General features: G+C 43.2%; 1 protein-coding gene across 1 annotated transcript; it reads right to left on the bottom strand.

The window, feature by feature from the left end:
* Positions 1-1,819: 1,819 nt before the first annotated feature.
* hs3st1l2 (heparan sulfate (glucosamine) 3-O-sulfotransferase 1-like 2) lies at positions 1,820-27,056 on the bottom strand. The gene is made up of 3 exons (XM_076731021.1): positions 26,760-27,056; positions 6,922-7,367; positions 1,820-3,305 (listed from the first exon to the last, which is right to left on the bottom strand). Exons 2-3 carry the CDS (start codon positions 7,177-7,179, stop codon positions 2,640-2,642), a joined length of 924 nt encoding a protein of 307 aa, XP_076587136.1. The 5' UTR covers positions 7,180-7,367; positions 26,760-27,056; the 3' UTR covers positions 1,820-2,639.
* Between the last annotated feature and the right edge of the window lie 520 nt (positions 27,057-27,576).

Raw genomic sequence — 27,576 nt, forward strand, 5'->3', positions numbered from 1 at the left:
ATGTTTACTGTCTTTGTTAGTTGTGCTAATGTGCCACACGAACATTTACTAATTAGCACTAAGCACAAAGAACAGCTGATGGTGCTGTATGGAAGTCAGGGAATCACCAAAGTTGATGCAATGCATCCTGAGGTGGACATGAATACAGTATACATGGCCTGTACCAAATTTCCAGACAATCCAGCCAATAGCTGTTACATTTCACTGAAACCACAAATGTTTGTCTCTTGGTGGCACGACAGGAAAAGTCAGAGGATCATCAAAGTCAGTAGGATTTCATGGTAGTCCATCCAATAGTTTCTGAGATGTTTCAGTCTGGAACTGACCAAAGTTGCCATCCCTAGAGCTGCTGATGCGGCTAAAGGCACAAGAAGATCTATTACTGTCTCAACTCGAGCAGTGATGGCCATCTTGGCTGATTAGAGAAAGAAAACATGACCAAAAACTCAGATGTCACCAACAGAAAATTCAAGCAAAATAGATAAGGTAAGATAACACTTTATTAATTCTTATTAATTAAAATAGATCCTGCCTACTGTGTTTGACTAACGAGTGCCAATAGGGACAAATGTTGGATTCACATCAAATAAGAAAATAAAACACAATAACATTACCTGCAGATTACCCCTTTACCTGATCATCACATCTTCCAAAATTAAGCTGATGGTGAGAATAACTCTGAAACGTCGGTTATGACACTGCTGCACACTCAGGAACCCCAACGCACAAAGTCAAGATTTCTCTGATCAAATGTGACATCAGATGTATTGTCCACACGAGTGCGAGCCTCTGTGGGAACACATGAAAGATGCAGCTGCCTCACATCTTCAAAGAGTGAGAAGCATTTGTTTATTCTTACATCTCTCTCTCGCTGTGTCTTTCCACTTTTCTCTTGAGGACGGTGGGAGGGTGACAGCCAGAGGTCAGCCTTCAGCTCCCATTTACTTCTGCGGCGAACAGAAGAAGGCTCAACTGCACCTCACGAAACATTGACAGTGTTTAACTAATAGTCCAGAAGTGTAGTTTCTATTGCTGGCTGGCCTAACAAGAGTTACAGTGTGATTCAACCTAGAAACACCAGAGAGCATTTTTGATGTATGGCAGACCCTCTCCTGTTAGAGCTGGACTCAACCAACTCAACCAGTTTGATACTTGATTTATAGTTTAAGTCATTTTTCAAACAAAAATGCCAAAAATTCCCAAGTTCCAACTTCCTGACTGTGAGAATGGACCGGTAGTCAGACAAAACAAGACATTTGAGGATGTCACTTTGAGGAAATTGAGGACAATTTCGTCAAAATTAAACAGCTGATCACCATCACCCTCCGATCTGATGGTTCTCCTCTCAGCTGTGTTTGACCTTACATTCTGCCTCCTGGACTGTAGGTTAGCAAGTCTCACATAAAACTGAAGAGATGTCTGTGTTAAAAACAGCCCATTTATCCTTGAATGGCTAAAACTTTCTGCACTGATGTCACGTCATGTCGGTCTGGTCTAGTTCTTCCAGATGAACAGAATTAACTTAAGAAATCCATTCTGGCTTTGAATAACGTCAGGTATCAAACAGCTGTGATTTGTTACAGCGCGGTGGTGAAACTGGAGGTAATTCCTCGGCTTCATGATGAAAAGAAACGCAGGGGTCCTTTGATCCTTGATGTAAAGAACGTGTAAGATAGACACTGACAGAGAACATCTTCATATACTTTGAGAGAGCGAGAGAGAGGAGCTTTCAGAGAGAGCTGTCAGTGACTCTGTGTCTTCATGTTTGATGTTTTTAAACCCAGCTGGGTTCAATGCAGTCTGGTACCAGGCGGGAGACTGGAGGACTCAACACATTTATTAGAATGACATCTTAAAAAAAACAAACACAAACTGGCGATTGTACTACATTGGCCTTGAAACTAAAGAGAAACAAAAAAACAAAAAACCAAGTTTTCAATGTGGCTACTTTCAAAACAGCTAAAAATAGATTTCACTGAACATCTAAAAGGTTGTCTTAAGAATAACAAAGGATGAAATGAACAGGATGCCTCAACTAAAACATTTTTACCAACACACAAACATGTTACAGCGGTTGCAGGGAATCAAAGCAAGGAGTTCGGTTTTTTGTTTCAAATTGTCTCCACTGAACCTCAACTGACTTCTTAAAGCAGTGAGAGTTCATAGTGCAACCATGAGTTCATTCAACCGTCTTTTCACCACTTGTCTATTCCTACATCACTTCAAAGTCTGCACATTTTCTTTTAACGCCCCACAAACAAACGAGCAGTTAGTTGCATTGTCAGTTTCAGACTTATGGCACAGTTGTCGTAGCTTCTTGGAGGAGGCACCAGTATGGTCATGGTAAAGATCTGTGTTGGCCACATGTTGCAACACAAGTAGCGGGGATTCCCCACATATCCTCACTCACACACACACACACACACACACACGTGCTTCTCATGTTGGCCACATTTATACCTGAGTAGGTATCAACAACAAGAGATGCTTATGACCTTAATTGAACTAAAATCTTTGCACTCATCTACCTATAAAAACACACAAACGACACTTTTCTTTCTCCCTCTGCGTCCCTGAATGTGTTGGCATTGTTCAGGAGTTTTATTGTTTTATCTCCACAGATGCTGTTCGCCACTGGATCAGCACCAGGAAAACGACCTCCCCACCATTTCAAAGAACAACTTGTTGGGCTTCCTGAAGTAGTGACAAAGCTTCTTAAAGGCCTGGGTGCTCAGCGGCGCGTGCGGCCTGCCTTTAGACTCGTCCAGGCACTTGTCGTGTCCAGCAGACAGGAGGCAGTAGAAGCCCTTGGTGGTGTTGTAGTAGAAGTTGTTGGGGCTTATTCTGGGAGGCAGGTCCAGAAACCTCTCTGCCTTTCTCAGCTCGGGGAAGGGATCCCGAATGAGCGCGTCACCGTCCACCACGTGGATCTGCTCCCTGGGGAAGACCTCCAGCCAGCGGGCCAGATGCTGGTGGTACAGGCTCCTCTGCAGCGCCTTGTACGCAGGGTCAATGTGGCCCTTGTGGATCAGGAGCTCCTCTAGCGGCTGGTAGGGCTTGTGGCGAGTCAGGCGATTGTGGAGGACCTGGGTGTAGTCGGAGACCAGCCTCTCGGCCGGGTCCCGGACAATGAGTAACAAGCGGACGGCGGGGTTCATGTCCCAGACACGTGCAGGAACCTGAGGGGCCGCAAAGTAGCCAGGGGTCTTCTCCACTGTCAGCTGAGCAGGGAGGGTGAAGGGCATCTGGGCTCGGTACCAGGCCAGGCCTCGGCGGTAGTGCTCCTCCAGGTTGAAGTAGTGCACCTGATGGGGGACAGAAGGTGGAGCAGTTTCAATGATTAATTGTCCGCTTGATGCAGTGTTAATGAAAACCTCTTCACCGGTACCCAGAAAGAATGTGCAGGGGTGAGAAATGTATCTGTAAGTCTGTTACCATTAAAAAGACTCTAAGTTCTTTTCATTTTGTCCCATCTTGTCATCTTGTCCAAACCAATCTATTCCTTCGCGCAGCTTTCCAACTTTGCAGTCCTCACCTCAAACTACCCTGGTTAGGATTTCTCGCTGTGCAGCTTCTTCGGGACAGGCCTGTCATCAGTTATAATCACAAGTACACTGTGAACCATACACGTATGAGCTGAGCTGACTTTGTTCTCATTCTATCTCTGCCTCTCTGCATTGATAATGATCAAAAGGGAAAAGTTCACAAATTCACCTAAAACAGTTTTACAAGTTCAACTTGATATATTAAATGAAACTAATTTAGCGATATGGTTACAACAGCAAAACACTGTCCAGGCTTATTGTGCACCAATATAAGCAAACTGCTGTCCCTCGTACCAGGAGTAAACAGCAGGGTTCAGTGGGGAAATAAGAGGTTAGCTACAGTACATCAGTACCCGATCCCAGCAGTGAAGCAGATTTATCACTATTGGAACATTAAATCAGTTCAAGCACAGCACTGAAGTCGCAAATGCATCAGCTAATCGGCTATTTGTGTTTGTCATGTTTAAGGAGCTTGCTGAGTTGTAAATGCGAGCCGCTGGTATATTTGTATGTGTGCAGGGTGGCCTTTAAATCCTCTCTCTGTCACACTCCCTCTACCACTCTGTCCTTACCTGCTGAAACTTTTAATGACTTTTTAAAGAACTTCATGTTCATGCACGTTTGCAGCTCTCTCTGACTTCTACGTAATATTATTTGCGGGTTCAATGTGCAGATTGAATTATGCCTTCCTTCTTGTTCGAACTCAGATTATTTGAGCCAAATATATTTGAAATAAATGGTCAGTGCCTTGGCATAGCTTTCTCTGAATGAAATGTAGTGGTTTATGCTTATTCCTGGAAGTTATTCATCGTCTGAAGTGGTATTTGGGAATGCACGATAGGGTCCCACATTAAATTAAAGCATAAGTATTGGGAGAAAAATATACCCAAGCATCACAACTTAAAGCTGTCATTTTGAAGAATGGTCTCTTTCACACTGTAAATTATTAATGCGGTAACCTTTAAGAAGCATTTTAATATTACAGATGGTCCAGGTGGCACTGGGTCTAACTTCTTAATATACAAGAGGGAAGTTTCAAATTCAATAATGCTTTATATTTCATGAGTCTCAAGGTGAATGTAAAATTATAATCTGCAACACTCATAACTACAGCCATCTCAGGCTTAGTCATGAAACACGTTTAGTCGTGCTGCCACTAACCCTTCTTTTTTAGTATGAATTAATCAGATTATTTTCAAGATTAGTAGATTAATGACTCTCTTATAAGACAAAGAAAAGCAGCAAATTCTCACATTTGAGAATTAAAACATATTTCAAACATTAATTACTAATATTGATTATATGTGTGTGTGTGTGTGTGTGTGTGTGTGTATATATATATATAGAGAGAGAGAGAGAGAGAGAGCTTCAAGGTTTTGAGCTATGAATGGAAAATTGCTATTTTGTTTGTTTCCATATAGACTGTAGTTTAAAACGTGGTGTTTGGAGTGTTGTGCTGTGTGTTACACTTGGATTACAGATTGGATCTTTAAGTCCAGTCCTTAAATCTATATACTTCCCGTCTCTGGATCATGTGTGAGTATAATCTTGCAATTCCTTGCCTTCCCCTGTGTTTTCCTCCTTCCCTTGTCCCTGTGTCATGTTAGTCTCTCCTTGTGTCTGTCCTTGTGTGACTCTGTGTGTGTGTGTGTGTGTGTGTGTGTGTGTGTGTCTGTGTGCGTAATGTGTGGCTATGTATTACTCACATTGTGGGGGACCATGAAACTGTTTGCACAGTCATATTGTGGGACTTGTAGGGACAAAATCCAGGTCCTCATAATGTGAAGAATTAAATCTTATGGTGAAGAATTGGGTTAAGGTTAGGTTAGGGTTAGACAAGTAGTGGTTATAGTTTGGCTCCAGGAAATGAATGTGAGTCTATATAAAGTGATGAAAACCTTGTGTGTGTGTGTGTGTGTGTGTGTGTGTGTGTGTGTGTGTGTGTGTGTGTGTGTGTGTGTGTGTGTGTGGACTGGTTCACCTACACCTGCTCCCTGTGCCAATCAGCCACCACAGCTGCAGCCGATCCATAATCAGCAACCACAGGTTAAAAACCCAGATCTTCTCACCCATCTTCACCAGACTGTTCATCAGCCTGATCACACGTCTCGCCTGCTTTGCTCTCCTCGTGCTTTGTTCTGTGCTCTAGAGTTTTGTCTGTTTTTCTGAGAAACTGTGTCTGCTCTCCTCGTGTGTCAGGACCATGTCCTTGTGTCTGCCCTGCTCCAGTCCACCATGTGACGAACCAGCTGACCTCCCTTCCCTGCCTGCTCCTTTCTGGATCTACACTGAACATCTCTCAGCGATCATGACCCTTTTTGTGACAATAAGTCCTTTTATTATTCAAATCGTCAGCGTCTGTGTTCCGGACTGTGTGTTTGGAGTCCTCGGCCCTCAACAAATCTATTAAATTCAATTTCATTTATATAGTGTTAAATCACAACAGAAGTTGTCCCAGGACACTTTACATATAGAGCAGGTCAAGACCTTACTCTTTAATGCACAGAGACCCAACAATTCGCCGACAAGCAAGCACTTCCAACACTGACTATTACACAGAAAGTACTTGTCCACCAGTAAAGTGTCCCCTGTGACTTGCATATTGCTATAGATTACATCATTAGACTGTTCATACTCATGCATCAAAGTGGAAGCAGCATATAACCGATGTAGCTGCTTGAAGCAGAGCTTGTTTTAACTGCTTTATACAGATAAGGAGGTTAGTCCAGTAATTCCCGACCAAGGGTTGGACCCCTCCAAAGGGCCAAAAGATAAATCAGAGAACAAGGAAGAAGAAGAGGAAGAAACTTATATCTGTTTTTTCTTTTTCATACTTTTCTCTAATATTTGCGGTTTTAGAAATGTTGGATAATTTGAACAGTCGGAGGGCAAATGTCTCTCAGTGAAACAACAACTCATAGCCACATGAAATCAAAGAGAACGATTCAGCAGCCAAAAAGGTTGTGAAGCACTGGATTAATCATTAACAGTGTGCTGCACTTTACCAAACTGACCATTTGTTTTTAAATGTAAGATCAGACACTGCTTGATGATACAAGGTCACAAGCAAAGATGTCTGTGAATCACTGGTTTAATATTTAACAATGTGTTGTATTATTTGTAAGCTTTTAAACTCGTGTTGTTTTTTTCTTCATCTGAAAAGGAACCAGTAACTCCAGCTCTCACATGAATCTAGTGGAGCAAAAAAGTATAATATTTGAAATGTAGTGGAGTAGAAAAACACAGTAAAAGAAGATGGAAATACTCAAGTAAGGTACCTTAAAATTGTACCTAAGTAGAGTCCTTGAGTCAGTGTACTCAGCTACTGTCCATCAGTGGTGGTAGTGCAGTTATGAGGAGACAGTGATGGTCTTACCTCGGCCTTTGCCACTTCCACATCTGGGTGCAGGTTGAGCATCTCCAGCAGGGCTCTGGTGCCGCCTTTCCTCACGCCAATAATAATAGCTCCGGGCAGCCGCTGCTGGGTGGCATTGTAAGAGGAGGAGGGAGAGGATGATGAAGAGGTGTAGGCAGGGGAGCTAGAACCCCCACTGCGTAATTCCCTTAAGCACACAGACAGCTGAGTCTGCAGCAGCAGAAGCACCAGCAGCGCTAGTAGCACTGTCCACAGCATGGTGCCACACACACACACACACACACACACACACACACACACACACACACACACACACACACACACACACACACAGGGGTGGAGTGGAGGTTATGTGCACACACTCATGAAGCTCCTGGACTTGTACAGAGTTGTGCTTGTTATCAGTCAGCAGGGGGCCTCAGGAGGGAGCTCTTCAATTGGACAACCTATGAGCCAAGAAAAACATAATGGTTATTGGCCACTTTTTCTGTCTTGACCACTTTCTTCTTTAACATTGGCCTTTTGGTAGAAATACAAGATAGAAAAGTGATAAACTTGGCAAAGATACTGCTTATAAAGAAGCAGTATGAGTCTACTTCAATGCAAATCAAATGTTACTCAGCGACGGTTAAACCAGGGCCTGAACTGACGTCATTTTTTAATTGTTTATTACAAAATTCAGATTCACAAAGATTCAAAAATAGATCAAATAATTTCAACAATATAGATATACGATGTGTTTCTGTGTGTGTTTTAAGTGATCATTACAGACATTATGTCCAAAGAATATGTCATATTAAACACAGTTATGTCACCACACGACAACATGGCCATTTTCGGGCAAGTATGCAACATAAAACACTTGAAAGCAAGTGAAAGATAAAAATACACCAACAGATCTGCTGAAGATTTGAGGGGGAAAAAAGCTGAATCTGCGTGTATCAAACAAATAAAGCCCCCAGACCTTCTATACAAACAGAATCAAAATGTGAAATGTGTCCTGTGAGCGTGGGAGGATCACTCAGATTAGGAGTGTAGTCATACAGCGTTTCTTTTCATCTCATACAGATACAGCAGTCGCTCCGCGCACGCATGCTAGCTCAACTGTTTCATGATCCCATATGTCTCTGCACTCTAATTTAGCATTTTACAAAGTCCCTGTCCAAGCAGTAGTGGTTTCAGCCCAGAATGTAGGGCTGTGATGTGATTATGGAAAGAACATGCTAAAATATTAATCTACAGTACATCTAAAGCACACAGAGATAAGATGCATTGAAAATTAATGCTGTTAGGAGGTTTAGGGTCTCCCCAAGGAGCACGAACACCCCTCTGAGTTGAGCTGAACCATTTTTACAGTATAGAAGACACGTTGCAGCGCGTCCTCAGTGTCTGAATGCTACAATATGTCTGTTGGAGTTTAATCTGTGGTGGAAGAAGTAGACCAGTTAAAATACCAGTAAAAAAAGGCAAAAACACTCACCATTACAGGTAAAAACCTCGCATTTTAAATCCCACCTCAGCAAAAATACAAATGTATCATCAGCAAAATGTACCTGACATAAGCATAAGTAGCATAAGTACTGATTCTGCAGGGAAAGTGTCTTTGCTCGGTAAATTATGATATGTTACATAATCAATTGTTCATACTGATGCAACAATGTGTAAGCAGTGTTTTACAGTTGTAGCTGCTTGAGGTGGTGCGAGTCTTAACTACTAAATATATACCGTTAAACATTTGTATAATCTTTTCTAGAGGCTTCGTTGTGAAAGATTGGATAATTTGACCTCTTTAGACTTCAGACAGTCATTTAAATGAAAGTATGTGAGAAGTTTGGACAAATTAAGTAAAGTCACTCAGATTTGAACTGTTAAGAACAGTAGTGAAGTAAATACACTTAGTTGCTTTTCATCACTGGAGGTTCCATCAGAACACACACATTTTTACAGATGCATTCAAAGGATCAACTGATCCTTCATCAAGACCGTTTTGTGTCAGCTGAGCATTAAATATCATCTCGCCTGCTGTAAGAAAAAGCAAACCTGTGATCAGCCAACAACATCTCTGGAACTGTTTCTTCAGGCCACAAAATCTTCATATATATTATATGTATTCAGAGACAGTGACTAGTGAAAAATAATTTGAATAGCTTCTCTTCTTCTTAAACGACACTTTGCCTTTGAGCAAGGAAAGGCATGTAGACCCCCATAACCCCCATGTGCTTGAACTCATCAGCTGCTTGACCACAGAGAAGACTGTGAGGTTGTTCTCCACAGCTCTGTGGGGTGAGTGTGTTTTAAAGAATATGAGCATGAAACAGAGGCTTGATAAGAACAGAGCTGTTGTTTGTAAGCGATGTCAGGACTTATTCCTTCATATTACTTGCACTCGTCCTGACCAAAATCATCCACAAGCTATGAAGGGTAACACCTGAAGTAATGTATAAATGCCTCAGTGTCATCCACAGTTTAATGGGCTTGATGGGTCAATGGAACATAAACAACACAGCAATAAGGTGATTACAACTTTGCTCTTGCTCTTCTGCTCTTCTTGTTGTTGCTGTTGTTGTTGTTGTGCTGAAGCTGCTCTGACGCGACTGAGTTATTAATTAGTGTAACAATGTTCTGGTTCAGAGGAGGAACCCTGTCTAGCATTGTTCCTGTAGCGGAGCACTAATTGCACCTTCAGGGAGCATCGCTGCACCCCCGACCTTCTGTGCTATCCCCTGGCCTGGTGACACTGTCGTCATCAATGTTCCAATCTTTGCCATCCCTGGTTGACTGTGGGTGAGAGTTCCAGTGTAGGGCAGTGTGTGGTTTGATGTAGCTGTTATGGGTGTGGTGACTGTCCATTACACAGTTTTTTGTTAAGGTTTTGGTCTTCTTCAGTGTGTTCTTTGTTCAAGCTTTTTGCAAGTGACGGGCTAAAAGAAACATCATTAAGTCATTTTCTTAGTGGACAGCTTCAGAGTCGATATTAAAATGTGTGTGAATCAATTGTTGTAAAGCACAGTGGGTACAGATTTTCATGACACATCATTATTCCAGGGGAAGATTAAACAGTTCCTGCTTTTTGTCTGCTTTGAAGGTCATAATAATTTTGATCTAATATTTAAAAAAAAAAAAAAAAGGCCAGCCTCCTGTGTTTGATCATGCAAAGAGCTGAAGGCCGTTTTAGCCCCTCTGACTTTTTACTGCAAAGTTGCAAAGTCATGGTTGAGAGTTGAGCGACTGCATTCAATACTTCAAAAAGTTTGTTTTTCCTCCCTGTTCCTGCCGAAATCAGCACAGATTTTCATGCCAATCTTTCACCAGTGACAGGTGATCTCTTCTATTCTTATTTAGAGCTAGAGTGTTTTAGAGGCACTTTCTGTGAAATTTGCTATAATTTTCTTCACATCCTGACAGCAATCAATGAATCAAATGCTCTGCCAAAAAAAGAGAGAAGAGGGAGAAAGAGAAGAGAACAGAGAGTTTCCTTATTAAAAGAACTGGTCTTCTCATCACTACTCGCTCTCTCGTGGCCTCGTCCTCCAGCAGTCAGGTGGTGTGTGGGAGGGGCTTTGGAGGGAGGGGATTTCTGGGTTGTATATTTTCAAAATCTGCCTTCCTCTTGCTGCTTTCTCCAGTGTTACCAACTCCAGCCTTAACTGTTGCTCAGAGGTCTCTTTCTGAGCTTTCAGTTGTCAGTCTGGTTGAACCATTGCACAGCATTTTGTTCTCCATGTGCAAAACACTACTTTTCTAAGAGGGCTGATTACAACCTAAAATCACGAAAGACCATTCAAAGACGCAGTGTTTTCCTCACAGCCATCTGACTGTGCTGAATCAAGCTTCTGTGGCAGGCCATTCCAAACCTTTCAGTGTATGCAGTGGTTTGCTTCACCACAATAATGTTCGCCTCACACAGGCATCACTCGCTGTGGTCTCGCAAGTGAAGTCCAAAATTACTGGAATACCCTTTAACCAATCAGTGCAGAAGGCCAAATACAGTATGAATTACATTTCCATCTGTGGCTGGGTGGCTCTGCTATCATCTGAACTGCTCTACACAGCTCACTGGCTGGTCTGGCTTGCAGCTGCCGTGCTCTGCTGACCCCAGAGTCTGCATTGAATCATATATCACACCAGCTCTTTGCTTCCCTCACATTTCTATACTATTGCTGTGTTTTGTAGTTGTGCGTTGAGGGGAAAAGTAATTACTGGATTCATTGAGATAAGCAGCAGGTGGCGCTAAAGCTCCAGTCAGATGCCATTAAAGTACTGCAAAAGAAGAGGACACAATATGATGTCATCAAGACGGTGCCAACATATCTCAAAAGGTGAGCAAAAATATGGAAACCATGATGGAAATATGGCCTTTACCACATGTAGGATTTACTGACTGAATAGGTTTCCACTGCACTTTGTCGCATCTTATTTAACTTCACTTCCTTGTGAATTTTTTTTCAAATTTCCGCATTTCCACTGAGTTTAGGATAAAAACCCACCTAATGTTTCTGAATAACCTCAAGTCTAGCTTGGCATTTCTCTGCTGGAATCTCTTGTTAACTATTAGCCAGCATGTTCACCGGTAGTGACGTATCTGCAATAAGCTACAACAGGCTGATTAATATATAATATAATAATATTTCATATAAAATATTTTTGACCGTGATGAGTCTACATATTAATTCTGCCTCATGTATATTTGCTGCTGGCAGCGAGCATGCCAGAGCACCTACAGTCATCCTTTTGATGTAAAGTGGCAAACTGTGGGCTGATGTCAATCACAGTCTGAAGTGTGTACAGTTCATGTGTGTGTATGGGAGCGACGGAGACAACACAGATCTTCGGGGAGGTTTGTGTGTGTCTGTGTGTAGACGTGTGTGTTGCACAGCGAGACACATGCCTTGTGTTAAGTGGTTGCGTGAGTCCCTTGTGACTCCTCTGTAAGCTGGAATATTCCCCTGCTGTCAAATCGCTTCGCTTCCACCTCACCTCATGACCTTCCTCTCTCTCTCCCCCACCTCCTCCTACCCTCGCTCTTACCTTTCCCTGTCCTCTTCAACCCTCACCTTTGTTCTGTTTCCTCCGCCTGTTCCTGACTCTTTCTTTGTGGGTCGTTCAAATCCATCCCTGTTTACGTGGATCCGCTAACAAACCCTGGCACCATGCTAATGGGGATGCCCTGCAGCAGCCTCTTAGCTGCTCATAAATAAAACACAAGCGCACCTTTCTGCCCTGAAATATTTTTGAGTCACTGAACTTTTAATCTTGACTGATTGGAAATGAGACAGGATTGGATTTAGAAATGCTTCCTGTACATGTCAAAAGTGTCCTGTCCTTGTGATTTAAACCTTTTCTTGGATATAAATATATATATTCAAAACGTTATATTCAGTCATTTTTTGTACTTTAAACTGCATGTTTGTAAGATTCTAAAATACCCAGTTTGCACTGAAAGTTTGTTTACAATATATCAGTCCTCTTCATGTGTGTTCCTGACACACACATGTATCTCTTCAGTGAAAAACACAATTGAATTTTGAGAAAAATTCATTTTTGAAAGAAAAAACCTGATACAGTTCTGTTTATGTCATTGCTGGTATGTGTGGGTATTGTTTTTATATGAGATAGTGTCTGGCTGTCGGCACACAGGTTAGAACTGGCCACCCTTCAGGACTGTCAAGGGTTTTAGGATATTTCAAGCTTGGCCTTTTTGCTGTAAATGATACAAAATCAACACAAAATGGCCGACTTCATCAGCACCACTTAACGGCTGTATGGCTCATTTTATCAGCGCTGTAGGAACTCTAAGTTAGCCTCCCAGCTCTGCTCAATGAGGCTCGTATGACTCATTGCAACTCCTTGTCTTTCCTGCTCATTGCTCCTTGTGATTCACATTAGCCGGCATGGATAGGGAGAGCAAACAACAACAACAACAACAACAACAACAATGCCAGGGTTGTCAATGATGCGTGAATTCTCCATATTGACAAGCACAAGTATCTATGCAGGCTAGAAAAGCTAGAGCTGGAGTGTGTGTGTGTGTGTGTGGGTGTGTATTTGTCTGTGTATCTTGTCTCATCTGCATGTATGCAGCGCCTTTGCCTTTTGTGCCAGCGCACAGCATGCGACTGCCCGCGATCCAGGCCCTTGGAAATATCTTTTGACTGAGCGATGGTATTTGGGGGGTGGGGGAAGGATTATCCTGTACAGAGAGACCGAGGGTGGCAGGGAGGGAAAAGACGGGTGGTGGGGAGGCCGGATGGGGCTGAGGTGCATTTGGTGTGTGTGTGTGTGTGTGTGTGTGTGTGTGTGTGTGTGTGTGTGTGTGTGTGTGTGTGTGTGCATGTGCGTGTGCTCCACAGGAGGGTGTGTGTGTCAGGCAAGGAAGATTGTCCCTGGTAGGGGGTGGCATGGTGAAACGCTTTGGATTGCCAAGCCTGTCATATCACCAAGGCTGTGAGAGTCAGATAAAACTCTCTCTGTCCTCCTTCCTCTCTTCCTTCCTCCATTCTTTGCCCCCTCATCCATCTCTCTTTCACTCCCTGGTCTCCTTCCTTTTCCTTCATTTGCTGGGTCCCACCTTCATTTCCTCAGCCATTTGTCTTTCTTTACCTCCAAAGTTCCACTTTGACTGCTCTTCCTCAGCTTTCAGTTTGCCTCCATATACCTTCTCATGCCCTGCTCCCGCTCGACCAATTGCACATGCTGATTACCGCACATACACCACAGCCACGGAGATGATTGGCTTTCAGAATAAAAACCGAAATGTAACAAGGCTGGGCCTATTTCCCATCCTGTTCCCATTACCCGCCTGGAGAGGAGATGGCCAACACTCGGAGGGGGGTTTGTAATCAAAATAGATGAAGCCATCTGAGAATGACAGGAATCGGTCATGCTTCCAGATCGGGCCGACCGCCCCGTCTTACGTTCCTCAGCCGTCTCACAGCAAAGATGGAGAACAATGAACAGTGAGAATTCAGACGGTGTTTTAAGATATTTGATAATGTGTGAGTACAGAGAAGATACTAAAGAGATCCCACATGTCAACTTTCATCCTTTTTCCATCACAATATGTTACAGAAATCCTTTTCAGCCCAACAAAGTTTCCTATCTGCTGTCAGGTCTTTCAGAGTTCAGAGATAAGATGAAAGAAATGCAAGATGTGGACCAGAGTGAAAACAACCCTGCTGTCTTGATTGAAGTCGAGGAGTTTCGCCTCTTGCAGGCACTCTGTCTGTCTGTGAGAGGAGTATGAGACACCCTGCACCAGGTACTGGGCCTCGGGAGAGATATGCTTAGTTACGCTCATGAGCGGAAGATTTGATCTTTTCTTGGGAGGGATTCAGAGTAAAGAAGAAAACAGAGAGAGGAGGAAATAGACCAGAACTGTCCAAGTAGGTCCTGACAAGAGCCTCTTCCTCGCTCCTTATCTCTCTGTCAGAAGTATGTCTGAGCTGCCAAAGTACGTATTGGCATTAACAACAATCTCATGTGCACAAGTAGAATTCCACTATTCTAGTCTACTACAATAGCGCTTGTATATATGAATACAGAGATATTCTTGAACCAACACGCCCTCCAAATTAATAACAGAATGTGTAGTTTCTCTACGCTCTTCGTCACGACACGTTGAAGTGTTTTCTGGTCTGATGCTCCTCTCAGCAGGATGACGCTGTTTCTTTGTGCGCTCGCTGAAATGACTGTTTCTCTTGTTTTCTTTGGAAGCACAATCTCTTTTGAGCATAATGTGATGCTCAAAAAGCAACAAAGCAAGTCTGCAAAGCTAAATGATTTTGCAGCGGTGTTGGAACTGACTGCTCGATATCTGTTTTTCCACACTTAATTAGCAAATTTTGTCAAGTGTGATGAATCTCAGGCAATGAGATAAAACTTTTGCACTTGTGTCTCTGAGCAACATCATCTATGTGCATCATGTTGAACAATACTAGAAACATTCCCCAAATTATGTGAATGGCCAATTATAGAAATGCCAGACAGTTGTTTTTCTTTTTGTTGGTTGCTAGTTATGTAGGCTGCAATTTATTTTAGCAAAATAATTGATCTGAAAACAACCCAGTTGCCAGAATAAATGTTGGCATTGTACAATTCTGCAAACCGCAGATATTTTGAACCTTTATCTCCAAACTTTCAAACCTCAAACATTTATGTGTGTTTCAATTCAAGTTTATGTTCACTGTAGTTAAACTCTGATTAGGTTTAGAGGTTTTTAGGGTTTGGAAGGGTTAAAATACTCAGTTTTGACACCAAAGTCAAGGCTTGGATAACAAAAACATAAACATTAATAAATGTATATTTTTATTTATTGCACATTTTTTTAAAGCTAAGATCTAAAACGCGTCATGATCGTCTCTCGTCTGCGTTCATTTCTTGTCTACTAGCCACCAAATTATTACACTTTAGTGAACATAAGCACTGTAAACTAATACTTTATCTAGTTAGGGATTAAGTCACGAGCTGTCGAGTTTAAGCGCAAAGTATTAGTGATGAGGTTTGTATCAAATCAAAAGCAGCACGAGAAATGAAGCCATGTCCTTTAAATCCCTCTTATACATCAACGTAGTGACTTTACAAATACAATAACTCCCCACCAAGGACCTCCAACATGGCTGGCATACAGAAAGCCTCCCCTCACCTCACGTACTTTCAGCATTTCTTCATTTGTTGGCTTCTCTGTGTCTCTCACTCTCTCTGTCTCTCTCGTGCTGACCTTTACTGTGGTCTGTCCGTCTTTTACCCATCAGCCCCCCGCTGGTTTTCAAATTAACCTCTTTGGAAAAAAAAAAACCTCTCTGAGCAGCCCAGCAGCCCACACCCACCGTCCCTTCACTACCTCATCATCTTATTCACTCACACATGCATAACACTCTCTGCTGCTTAAGCCCCCCCACCCCCCACTCTTCCTCCTTGCATCTTCAGGCGTGCACGCTCCAAGATCTGGGTCAACCATATCAAACACCAAAATACGCCTGCTCCTTCTCTCTGGTGTGTATTCAGTGTGGGTATGGAGCACACATATTGTGTATGTCTGTGTGTGTGTGTGTGTGTGTGTGTGTGTGTGTGTGCAGCAGAAGGAAGTGGGGGTGTCTACTGTTGTTTTATCAGAAAGTGCGCATGGGGAGTCTGATTAGGAAATCCAGATTTATCAAAGGAATATTTGTGTGTGCGTACACATAAAAAGTGAGCTGTTTCTATAATAATGTGCATGTACTGTATATGTGTGTGTGTGTGTGTGTGTGAGAGAGAGAGAGAGAGAGAGAGAGAGAGACAGAGAGAGGGGAAGCAAAGCATGCTCTGCGCATGTGTGTGTGAAATGTTGCTCTAATTAACGGGGGTTTGGCCTGAGTGTCTGGTCACACCATCCACACTTACTGTATGTCTGCATGTCTGGTGTTTGCAGGGCATAAAGTGATTGGTCAATCAAATGCCCCTGCTAGGCACCTCGTGTCCTCTGTATTATGTGTGTGCATGTGTGTTACTGCGACATAAATCTGTTTACACAGTCATATCGTGGGCACTCGCCTTTTTTATGGAGACAAAATGCAGGTCCCCGTAGCCTAAATCAATACATTTTAGGGTGAAGACCTGCGTTAAGGGTTAGGTTGATGTTATGGTTATGGTGAGGGTAAGTCTCCAGAAAATGAACGTAAGTCTATGTAATGTTCCTAAAAGTGGTTGAAGCGTGTGTGTGTGTGTGTGTGTGTGTGTGTGTGTGTGTGTGTGTGTGTTTTCGTGGCCCACCTGGCACAGGGCCCAGCACATGTCATGTGGTTTTATAGAGGTGAGTGAGAGATGCTGCCTGCCTGACGATGCTGAGTCAGGTACTCTACACGATGGGGCCATCTTTCTTTCTCTCTCCTCCACCTTTTTCATCTACGTCTGTCCACATCTTCTCTCTGCCTTACTCTGTTCTTCTTGCAAAATAGTTTACCCACCAATCAAGGTTGAAATCCAGTAGCTGTATCAAGTCTGCTGTTGTTGCTGTAGTAAGCAGCTTCAGTCTAAAGGAAGACTGCATTCCTCCACCAAGGTCACAAAATCTTCTAGAGTTGGTAAAAACCCAAACTTCTGTGTCTTTTTGTTCCAGGCCCAGTAGTTCCACTGGAGGGAAATGGGAAAGGGATGTTTTAGACAACAGTGTGCTTCCAGCTTGTGGCTACACTTTTCTGTTTCAAGGCCTACATTTATTAGGGCTTATTTGGCAATAGTGTCAAATATGTGACCACTGAGTTGCAGCCATTTAAATGGATCATTGTGCTGTCGTGCCACATATTGAAAAATCATATTTTGCAGGATCACCTGGATGTGACCTGTCAAGTCAGTTTTATTTATATTGCCCAGTGTTTTCCTCAAGGGGCTTGTGCACCTGTCTTCTAAATGTGTTGCATTTGCACATTTTCAAGACTTATGGACATTCACATAAAATGAGGCACACGGACCAGAATCTGGAAACCAATTATACTTTTAAAAAATGTCATACGTGGTGAAAAAGTGATAACGTAACTTTATTTAAAGCGGTGGAGATGAATTTGGTCGATGTTGGCGGATGATCACCTTCTGATGGTCGCTCCTTTGACGGGTAACACATCATTTTAATTACTGCAGCTTCATAGACTACACACAACATGCTTAATTCACACCCCTGTCCCCTCCCCGCTGCCAGCATCCTTGTTTACATGCTCAAACACACACACACACACACACACACTTACAGACGTAACATATGTGGTCTCTCTCACAGTGACAGTGGGGCCCCAACAGCTTGGCCTGACAGTGAGAGGAGACTGACCCATCAGAGTGGATTTAACCCAACTGTCACTGCATGACGGGACACTCGAGGGGTGCAGGACCATTTTGTATTTGTGTTTGTATTTGTGTTTGTGTGTGTGTGTGTGTGTGTGTGTGTGTGTGTGGTATCTGGGGGGATGAGCGAAAGGAGGATTTGGGTGCATCCCTCTTGGCACTTCGGCAAGGTCAGCAGCTTCAGGGCAACACACACCATCGGCTTGTTTTTTCGGGTGAATTCAGTGTCGTGTGCTGTATGTTTGAGTGTACATATGGGCGTCTGGAACGAGGGCACGCTGACAGATGGGGGTGGGCAAGTTGTGTCTGGTCAATATCATCACGGGCCAGCGAGCCCAAATATTATCTGGGTTCTGAACTGAGGTTTTTCTGGGTTACACGCCCCACACGCAGAAGGAAAACAAATCAAAACAGAGACTGAACAAGGGGAAATAAAGCAGATGGTGTTTATGTGAAAGAGGAGGATTTGAAGGTTGGAGGAAGACGAGTGGAGAGTGAGTGGCAGATGAAGAGAAAAGGATAAAGAGAAAGACATGACGTACCAGCACCATCAGGTGTGTTTGGGTTCCTGCCGCGAGCTTACCATGGCAACAATTGTTTAGATCACTCTCACCTGGGCAGTAGACCCCAGGGACTGATGATTATTAAAGCGAGGAGGCTGAGGTTGATGGAAAAAGAGAACAGGAGCGAGAGGAGCTGTACAGAGAAAATCAGGGGATGAGGGAGGGTGATGGTGGTTACAGATGATGCCACAGTTGGTGCGGTGTTACAGCCAAGCGGTAGCCTACGGCGACAGTAATAAACCAAACCGGCTGCTGGTGGCTTTGTTGGCCAAAATGGACGATTAGTCTGATTGGTGTCTCAACTGCTCAGCCCTACAGTCAACACAGACCCACAGAGAGACAGATACCCTGGCTAGCAGCTATGTTTAGGCCTTTTAAAGCTGCACTAGTCAAATCTTACATAAAAACATGCCAGTCTAACTGGTCCTAAATCAGTCCGATGCTCTTTTCCAAGTTACAGTTCTGATGTGTAATGCTGTATGCTCACATGTGCAAACACAGGAGGTGATGAACTCAAATATAACGAGGCAGGTTTTTACCGGTTGACATTTTGCTTGTATTCAGCAGAATTGTGAGACAAATGAGTACAATAACATGTCATTGCTTTTTGCCTCTCACTGTAAAACATGGTGCAGGCAGGTGAGGTAAACTCTGCTGCAGCTGTCAGCATGTTAGTGTGTTTAAGGTTGTAATACAAACCAAATATCGTAATATAAACCTAATCCCAGATGATTCCATTGAAGGTTGTTAAATGGGAGAAAAACTACAGATGAAGCCAGAACCTTCCCTTAATGGATCATCAGGACATGTGAGCTTCCAGTTGTAACTGTGATGATGCGCCGAGTGCACAGTTCAACTCGCAGGCTGCTTTAGATATTTAATTTGACAGCTTAAAACTGTTGTAAAGTGTACCTGCAAGCTGAACGGCAAGCACATAATGGACAGAGTCCTGCAGCGGCTGCAAATTAGGCCGAAATTCTGACTCACAGGCATCGACGTAGGTGCAAATACATGCACATGTATTTACAAGCATAGACACATTGTGATGTGGCCACAAACATTACACTCTAATCACTGCAGCCGCTCCGTGGCTATTTTCAAAGAGCTCCACTGGTGGTGCATCCTTTCTTTCTTTCTCCCTTTCTTTCTCTCTTTGAGCCCAGTATCCCACTGACTCTCCAGACTGACTCGCTCACCCCCTCAGCACACACACACACACACACACAGACACAGCTACACACATACACACACCCAAATGACACCCACATTCACACACGGATGCACACCTAATTCCTCCCTACACACACAGAAACACACACATGCACTCTGTCGCTCGTTTTCCTGCATTCACACACACATATATGCATACGCATACACACAGCATCACGTCTACGCTTATATGCACACACATACACATCACACACACAGCGGAGGACATGAGGTGCCTCGCAGGGGGCGGTTTTGATTGACCAAGCACTTTATGACTCTTAAATGGCTTTATTGCCTTCCTACTTAACCCCCACACACCACCTCCTTCCTCCCTGTCACAACGCACATACACACCCACACACACACTCCTCAGGCTGTCTCTGGGACGGGGAATTAATGGGAGCCATCACAAACCTCACACACACGCACATGTTGCCACCCAGCTTGTGATTGGAGCCCCCTCCTACTGTCTGGCATCCATCAAGGTCACCCCGCTAATCTAAAGCATTGCTCCCCTCTCCGGAGTCTTTTTGTTTGCCCTCCATGACCTTGCTTTCATACTTTTTTTTGATTTTGGGAGCAGGCCAGGATTCACATCTAATGACTTTGTTACTGTTCAGAGCCGGTCGATAAGGGAGATTGGGTTGATTGATTTTAATTGGCAGGACACCAGGAGGTGGGAGGGCAGTGGAGGTGCAGGCTATCAGTGGGATGGGACAAGCAGATTTGAGAGTTTGAAAGCTGCAACTTTTGCAAATTTGACCTCAGTCATGGCAAAAATGACAAAAAAAAAGAGAGAGGTTTTGTGTTTTGGCCTTAACTCAGATCGCTAGATATGAAAAGCATCTGAAACATTTACACACACAACAAGAACAACCAAAAAAGTTAAGGAATCTGATTAAAATGCTGCTTAAATACAGTATCAAACATCACATGATAAAAACATGATTAATTAGCAAACCTTCGTACTGCTGTGACTGTAAAATAACACATTTTTCAATATCTGAAGATGATCCAGTGCACTAATTCAGTCCCTCTGTATCATTATTCCGCTCAGGAAGAGTGACGATGCTCCCCTTCATAGTGAGTGGGAAGATCATCCTTCAGCCTGAAAACTTTGGCTCGAGTCCACTGTGTTGACAGAAATCTAATCCTGCTGTTGTGCCCTTGAGCTGAACACTGAAACCCAGCCAGCCTCAGGACATCTGCTCTGTGGCTGACCTCTGAGCTCTGTGTGCAGGAGGGCAAGCGAAAGGAAAATTCCCTCCAGGGATCAATGCAGAATCGCGTAATTAATAGAGCTGAAATGCATCGTGTAGGCAAACAGTCCAGAGTCCAAATCTGAGCATTTAATCCAACAACCTGCAGTAAACTTCACTGACACACGTGTTCACAGTGTGGTTGTGTGGTTTTAAAGGTTTTGGCTTGCACAGTGTTTGTTTGGCTTCTAACCAGGATTTCAAGGTGCTATTTCTCCATTTAAAATACGTTTACACTTGAGTGTCAAACGCTCAACCTCTGGCTTGAAAGGTGGCTTTCAAAAGTTTGCAGTGTGTTTCTTTATGGAAGACAACAGCAGTCGTGAGCTTAGATTCACAACACAACTGACTCCAACACAGACTGCAAAACATCTGTAGTCGGCTATCTTCTCAAACCACCGCTGCTGCATAATCTATGGTCTGTTGTCGTCTGCCATGTTTGTCCTCCAGTTCCTCATAGCTCTAAAACTGAAATGGAAATAGCATATTTAGCAATTTATTTTGAACTTTGAATCCCTTAAAATCAATTCAATTCAATTGCAAATTTAAAGACAGTGGCAGCCTAATTAATATTCAAAACCTGTAGCTACAGCCTGAAAGCTTCAGATCAAGATCAATTGCAAGTGCGGTGAATCCAACTTGACTACGACATCCATCCTCTCAAGTCTGTCGGTGGTGGTGTTTGATACTCAAAACACAGATTTTCCCCTAAGACCTGGGTTTAGGGTTAAGACAAAATCAAAGACTCTCTCGTTCACACTTAGGTTTATCTTTGAATTAAATCACAGTTCGGTCGGGCTCTCAGGTCCATGCCTGCAGGTCTCGGCCAGAAAACAGGTGGGACCATAATTAACACAAATTACAATTTTGTGTGTGTGAGTGTGTGTGTGTGTGTCTTGCTGGCTCCCTTCATCTGTCTATGCCACCAGGGGTTCATGTCACCTCAGAGCTGCTGAGGTGTGACGGCCTCAACAGCCTACATGTTTGTGCATGTGTACGTGTGTGTCTCTCTCTGTGTGTTTGTGTGTGATAAGCTGCAGTGACTGCGAACCTTCACCCTGAAAGACCGGGCGACGGTCAGGCTGGTGAACTCCTTCCCCAAGGTTTTCCAAACACAGTTAACGCTGACCTTCAGCTCCAGCTCTTCAAACACCACAAACTGAGCTCTGCTCCAACCTCTCTTCAGATAAACCAGGCCACAAACTAGTGAGAAACCTTCTTTTCAAGAGCACAGTGAAGATGCGCTCTGATGTGATCAATTTTAGGCTCGAGGGCCGATTATTCAAATAAAGTTCAGCGTTCAGTCGACTTTCATCTTCACTGTCAAAAATAGCACACTCACTTGCGATAATGTAATTTTGAGAGAGGACATTTCATTTTCCAACCACAGTCCTTGTGAAAGTGATAATGTTCTCTCTCACAAACACCTGGATGAACCAGAACAGATGCATTTTCAAAACAGTCCAGGTCCTTAAACGAATGATGTAAACTTGATAAAACTGAGCACGCTGTTCACAGTGATGGATCCTGTCCTGGCGAGCAGACTGCACTGTTGCTGCTTGTGACTTGAAATCAGTCACCTCAGAAGGCAAAATATATCTTAAATAGTAAGCAATAATGTAGAATATGATTGTGTTTTTGCAGTCAATCAACTAAAACATTCAAAAAGCCCCCCTCTAGTTGCAAAGATGAGTTATTTGAAACTGTGTTAGAGGTGAAAGTTGATATTTGTACATTTTGATTTAGATTGAATCAAAAGTCTGTCAACAGTATAAAAGTAAAGCATCCTCAAGTCCACCTTAAATCACCTTCACATTGTAAAAAACAAGCTCCTGCTGATGATGTATCTGACGTGACTCTCTCTTTCATGCCTGCAGTAATCTCAGTGAGAGTCAAATTGAACGAAACTGCTCAGCAGCAGATGACGCTGCAATATAAAGCACACGGTGATAAAACTCTGACAGGAGGCAATCATAAAAACGACACTTCAAAGTTTTGATTGTCGGAAGACATCGGAATATGATTGTCTTGTAAGTGCATGGCATGAGTTTGTGTGTGTGAGTGTGTCTAAGAGTGTGTGTGACGTTAATGGGCTCGTTGCCCGCCCTGTTTGACCTGAGGACCGTTCAGCAGAGCGCACCGACCGTCTGCTGCCGCCTTTTTATGTCAGCATGTAGGAATCTGCAGGTGTTTCAGAGATATTGTTAGTCACACACTCAGCTGCACACACACAAACACACACTCACAGAGAGAGTCATAGTTTCTCACATAGAAATGTAAGCACACACACATGTGTAAAAGAGAAAGTTAAAAAAGGGAGGACTTTCAGTGTGTGTGTGTGTGTGTGTGTGTGTGTGTGTGTGTGTGTGTATCTGTGCCCTGGTTCGGTGCGCTTCAGAGGATGTATGCACTCTGCTCATAAATAAAGGCCATGCATTATTCAGGACTGCTCCTCCAGCTAATGCCCCTTAATGTGCCCAAACAGCCATAATGTACTCTGCTACCAAGGTGGCAGAGACCCCCTTAACACACATACGCACAGCCGGCGAACCTCCGCCCCGTAGATTTGTCACAATGTCTTTTTCAGTGTCGTTCTCAGGCTCTCATCTCCCTCTGAAATCGTCCGATGTTCCTAATTTTCTAAAAAAAAAAAAAAAAAAAATCCATTTGACTCTTGATCCAAATTGCTCTTGCTCACGCTGTCTCGCCATATTTCCATCGAACTTTGCTCAATTTGGCTCTAATTCTCCATCGTCACCGCATCTCCCTCTCCTCCCCCATGCATATCCTCGCTCATTCTCTTTGTCTCTGTTTTTTAACAGAAAATATATCAGTGCAGTTTAAAAAAAAAACACTGTTCTTGCCCACTGTACGGCCCCGGGGTGCCAGCTTTCTGCAGAATTAGGATTTTGTCTAAACTGGGATTTGTAGCCGTGAAGCTCCGACAGTGAGCTTCCTAAGTGCATAATCTTAATCAGTTTTGGGGGAAATTAAACAGATTCCATCCACAAGTAAACAGGAAACCCCTGAAAAACCATAAAATCTGTTTCAGGTGAAATGTTTATCCCCGCTGCTCTCCTTGTCTGCGCTTTATCGACAGTGTTTTATGTTCTAATCACTCTGTAATTGATTCACCTGTTCACCGTCTGTGGATTTAATTGCCTCGGTGGTTTGTGATCCTCTTTTGTTTTTGTCTTCGTGGAGCACTTTAACTCTTCTGAAGTGCAACATAACTCAGGTTTATGGCTTTTATTTGTTATAAGAAATAATGCATGTATGAAGCGTTTTCGCTCAGGAGACATTTAGCAGGCTGCTCTCTGGAAACTGCTGCTTTTCATTTTAATCATTTGAAACATTCAAGGCTGAAAACATTCATGCTGACCCTTAATGGCTGACAGTAGAGCACTTGAGTTGCCACACCCAGCAGTGATGTGGGGATATTGTACTATTGTGCACCGTGAAGTCACTTTTTGGGTGTAAAAACTGAACTTTCTCTGCAGAAGCAGAGGAAGGATTTTCAGGCCTGGTTGATTCTGCGACTCATTTTGAAACTTGTTGGATTTTCACCACAAAAAGTTTCGTTTTCCTTCACTTTGTTTATGTTTGTGCTGTTTTAACGGCTGTAGCTTATAATGAGCAAGTTAAAGCTGCTCTAATCGGTATTTTTATAATGAAAATGCCATTTAGCAACTAAACAGCCAAATATTCCCTCCAGGAGTTGGTGGAAACCAAAACAGAGCTAAAAGACTTAGATTTTTCAAATGACCAGAAACATGACTCCAAATGAAGACTCGAGTTTCTACGGGTCTGCTGGCTGCCTCAGTAAGTTCGCCATATCAACTTAAAAGATGGTGATCTGTTGAAAACTTGTTTTTGCCAAAAAAACAGTTGTCCAAGGGATTTCAAGGAATCCAAGGAAAGATTTGAAATGATCCATATTGGACATAGAGTATTTCTGTTTTTTATTTTTGCGGATATCTTCAGCGCTAAGTGCTTGATATTAGACTTATCTGTCTGTTTCGTGTGCGCGGTAAGTGACATTTTTCATGGATTTTCTATTTGACTTTGGGTTTCTGTGGGTCTGCTCATGCTGGCTGCAGGTCTGCTTCTACCTATAACATAAAACACATGACTGCCTCTGAACCAGATGATTTTTCTGAAGAAGACTTCAGTGTCCGAGTGTCAAACACTGAACATAATGAAACAGCTCACAGTGAAACAGGAACACATTTATTTAACGTGATCTCTTTGTTCACAAGAAGCGGTGTAACATTAACCTCTCACATGACACTGATTGCTCACGGTTTGTTTGGAGAGACACAAAACACGCCCCCCTGGTTCAGCACACACACACACACACACACACACACACACACACACAGAGCAGACAATGACTCCATTCATCCCTTCACTCTCTCCATCTCCTCTGTCTCTCTCCTCCTCTGCTCATATCAGCTCTTTATTAACACGGTGAAGGTCAAAAACACAAAACACACCATGTCTGTCCCGCCGCAGCCTCTCTGACCTGGATCTGCTCTGCCTGTTTCGTCTTTTTTCAGTCTGTTTGAATACTGCAGATGCTCCAGAGAAGGTTTTGTCTTTCATGGTCAGACTCACTTAACCAATTAGTCATGAGGGAGTGTCATGATAAGTGCTGCTGGTTGGGAATTGCTGCTTTGTTTTAGCTGTTGTGTAGTTCACAGCTCGACCATATCATGCTGTAGACACGTTCTTTTGACGTTATTAGAGGGGAGACATTAAACCAAATGCAAGAAAATGATCAAGGATAAATGTCAGATTCATTTCCACTTTGGTCTTTGCAATAAGTCACCACAACTATTCCAAATTATTGTTGGAAGAACAAATCTGCTCCCTTCAAACACTGTGGTTTGGGTTAGAGAAACATCTTGGTTTAGGGTAAAATGATTACTTTGTTAAGCTTTGGATGCTCTCAATGTTATGGTTACATTGATAACCACTTGACTGAGGTCAGGGAACGATCATGATAATGGTTGAAAGAAGCCACCGTTGACAGTTGCCAAGAAACAGGAAATAAACTGCGGTGTCCCGTAACTCTGACGACTTCTTGACCAAATCAACCAAGAGTCATAATTACTGCAGCCACTGAAGGGCTGTGTCACTTGACATGAAACAAATGTTTGGAGGTCCAGGTGGCTTGGCAACATCATACGACCAACGAACTAAGAAAAAAGTACCTAAATTATCATCAATAAAAGTACTTCAAGTCATCCAGCAAACAACAAATCAAAAGGATTTTAAACAATCTGTACAATTCAAACCAAATGGTTTTTTTTAATGTGCAAAAGTAACTTATTCTGATTTCTGGCATCACTCAAAGTCCAGGAACAAGTGTCCACGTTAGCGTTAAGCCTCAGCCAACACAAGCCGTCAGCGCTAGCTCTTGTCTGACGAGCTCAAAGCGGTCTTTGAGATACTTTTATTAGTTTTCCAACAACAAAAACTTCCTCCTGTTACATTTTCCTTCCCCTTTCACTTCCCCCTGAACTCAGTCTGTGTCTGATTTTGCACATGCCCAGCACACGCTTCAATGCACGCACAAGACACCTCATCCACTTCATCAACACAAATGAATGAGCATTACATTTCCCATGTACAGTACTCTCCCCACGGGTCAGCACTTGTGGTTTAAAAGCAAGACGAGCAAGAAGTAAGAAAAAAAAAACAAAAAAGCCTCCAAAGCTTTGATTTTTGGGCTAGATTTTGTCACCTTGCTATCGAGAGGGAGGAGAGGTCACAAACTTCCAGAGAGTGAGGGTAGCTGAGGTTAACTCTGCCCACTGATGCTGCACAGGTGCAGCCGCCCTGCACAGCATGGAGCAGGACTGATTTTTACTTGATGTACATGTTGCATTTTGAGTTAAAATTGCCTGTGATGTACAGAGTGCAGAGGTTTTTCATATTCAGCATGCTATCAGGAAGAAGACTGAGTGGAAGAGGTAAAGAAAACAGGTCTTACCTGACTGATGTTTTCCCAAAAATCTCTCTTTGTGTTCTCTTACAATCAGCACCAGTCTTCTTCTTTCACTTCTTCTTCTCTTATCTTCTCCTCGCTGGTCTCTCTCTCTCTCTCTTTCCTCCTTCCTTCCTTCCTCTAGTCAGTTGTGCTTCAGCTCCCCGGGCGTCGCTGAGGAGGTGTGTGTCGAGTGTCTGAGCGTGTGTGGCGTGGTATGTGTGTGAGTGAGTGTGTGTGCAGGTTGGTAAGAGAGCAACTCTGCTCTGTGCTGCCGACCTCGGAGAGCGTGTTGTTGCAACTGACTGAGTGACTGGGAGAGAGGGAGGGAGTGTGTGTGTGTGTGTGTGTGTGTGTGTGTGTGTGTGTGTGTGTGTGTGTGTGTGTGTGAGAGAGAGAGAGAGATTAGTTCACACACAAACACATCTCCGCCTCAGGGAAACACCCCACTCCCTCTCCTCCTTCCTCCCTTTCTTTCCTTCTTGTCTTTATTTCTCTCACATCAGGTCTCTTTTCTCCTCTTTCATCTGATCAACTTGAACGACTCGCGGAGTAAAATATTTCCTTTCCTCCACATCATCCTCTGCCCCCATTCCAGCCGATCCTCCTGCTTGATTCTCAGTTTTTAACCTCCTCTTTTGTTGTCTCTCCTCTTCATATTCCCCTCTTCAGTTTGCTGTTGCGAGTCCCCTGAATCATAAATAAGTTACAGAGCGCTGGCACAAAACAGCACAAAGGCAACAAAACAACCCAAATATCTCTGATAGGCTTCTCTGTGTGAGCTGTTGCTTTTCTTTGACTTCGTATCAGTAAAAAATATGTG

The sequence above is a fragment of the Chaetodon auriga genome, chromosome 5 (genome assembly GCF_051107435.1).
Source record: "Chaetodon auriga isolate fChaAug3 chromosome 5, fChaAug3.hap1, whole genome shotgun sequence".
NCBI classification, from domain to species: domain Eukaryota; kingdom Metazoa; phylum Chordata; class Actinopteri; order Chaetodontiformes; family Chaetodontidae; genus Chaetodon; species Chaetodon auriga.

Coding starts and splice junctions, on each gene's coding strand:
- hs3st1l2 (XM_076731021.1), bottom strand. CDS start 7,179: ATGCTGTGGACAGTGCTACTAGCGCTGCTGGTGCTTCTGCTGCTGCAG. Junction 3,306..6,921: donor TGGAAGTGGCAAAGGCCGAG/GTAAGACCATCA, acceptor GTCCCCCATCAG/GTGCACTACTTCAACCTGGA.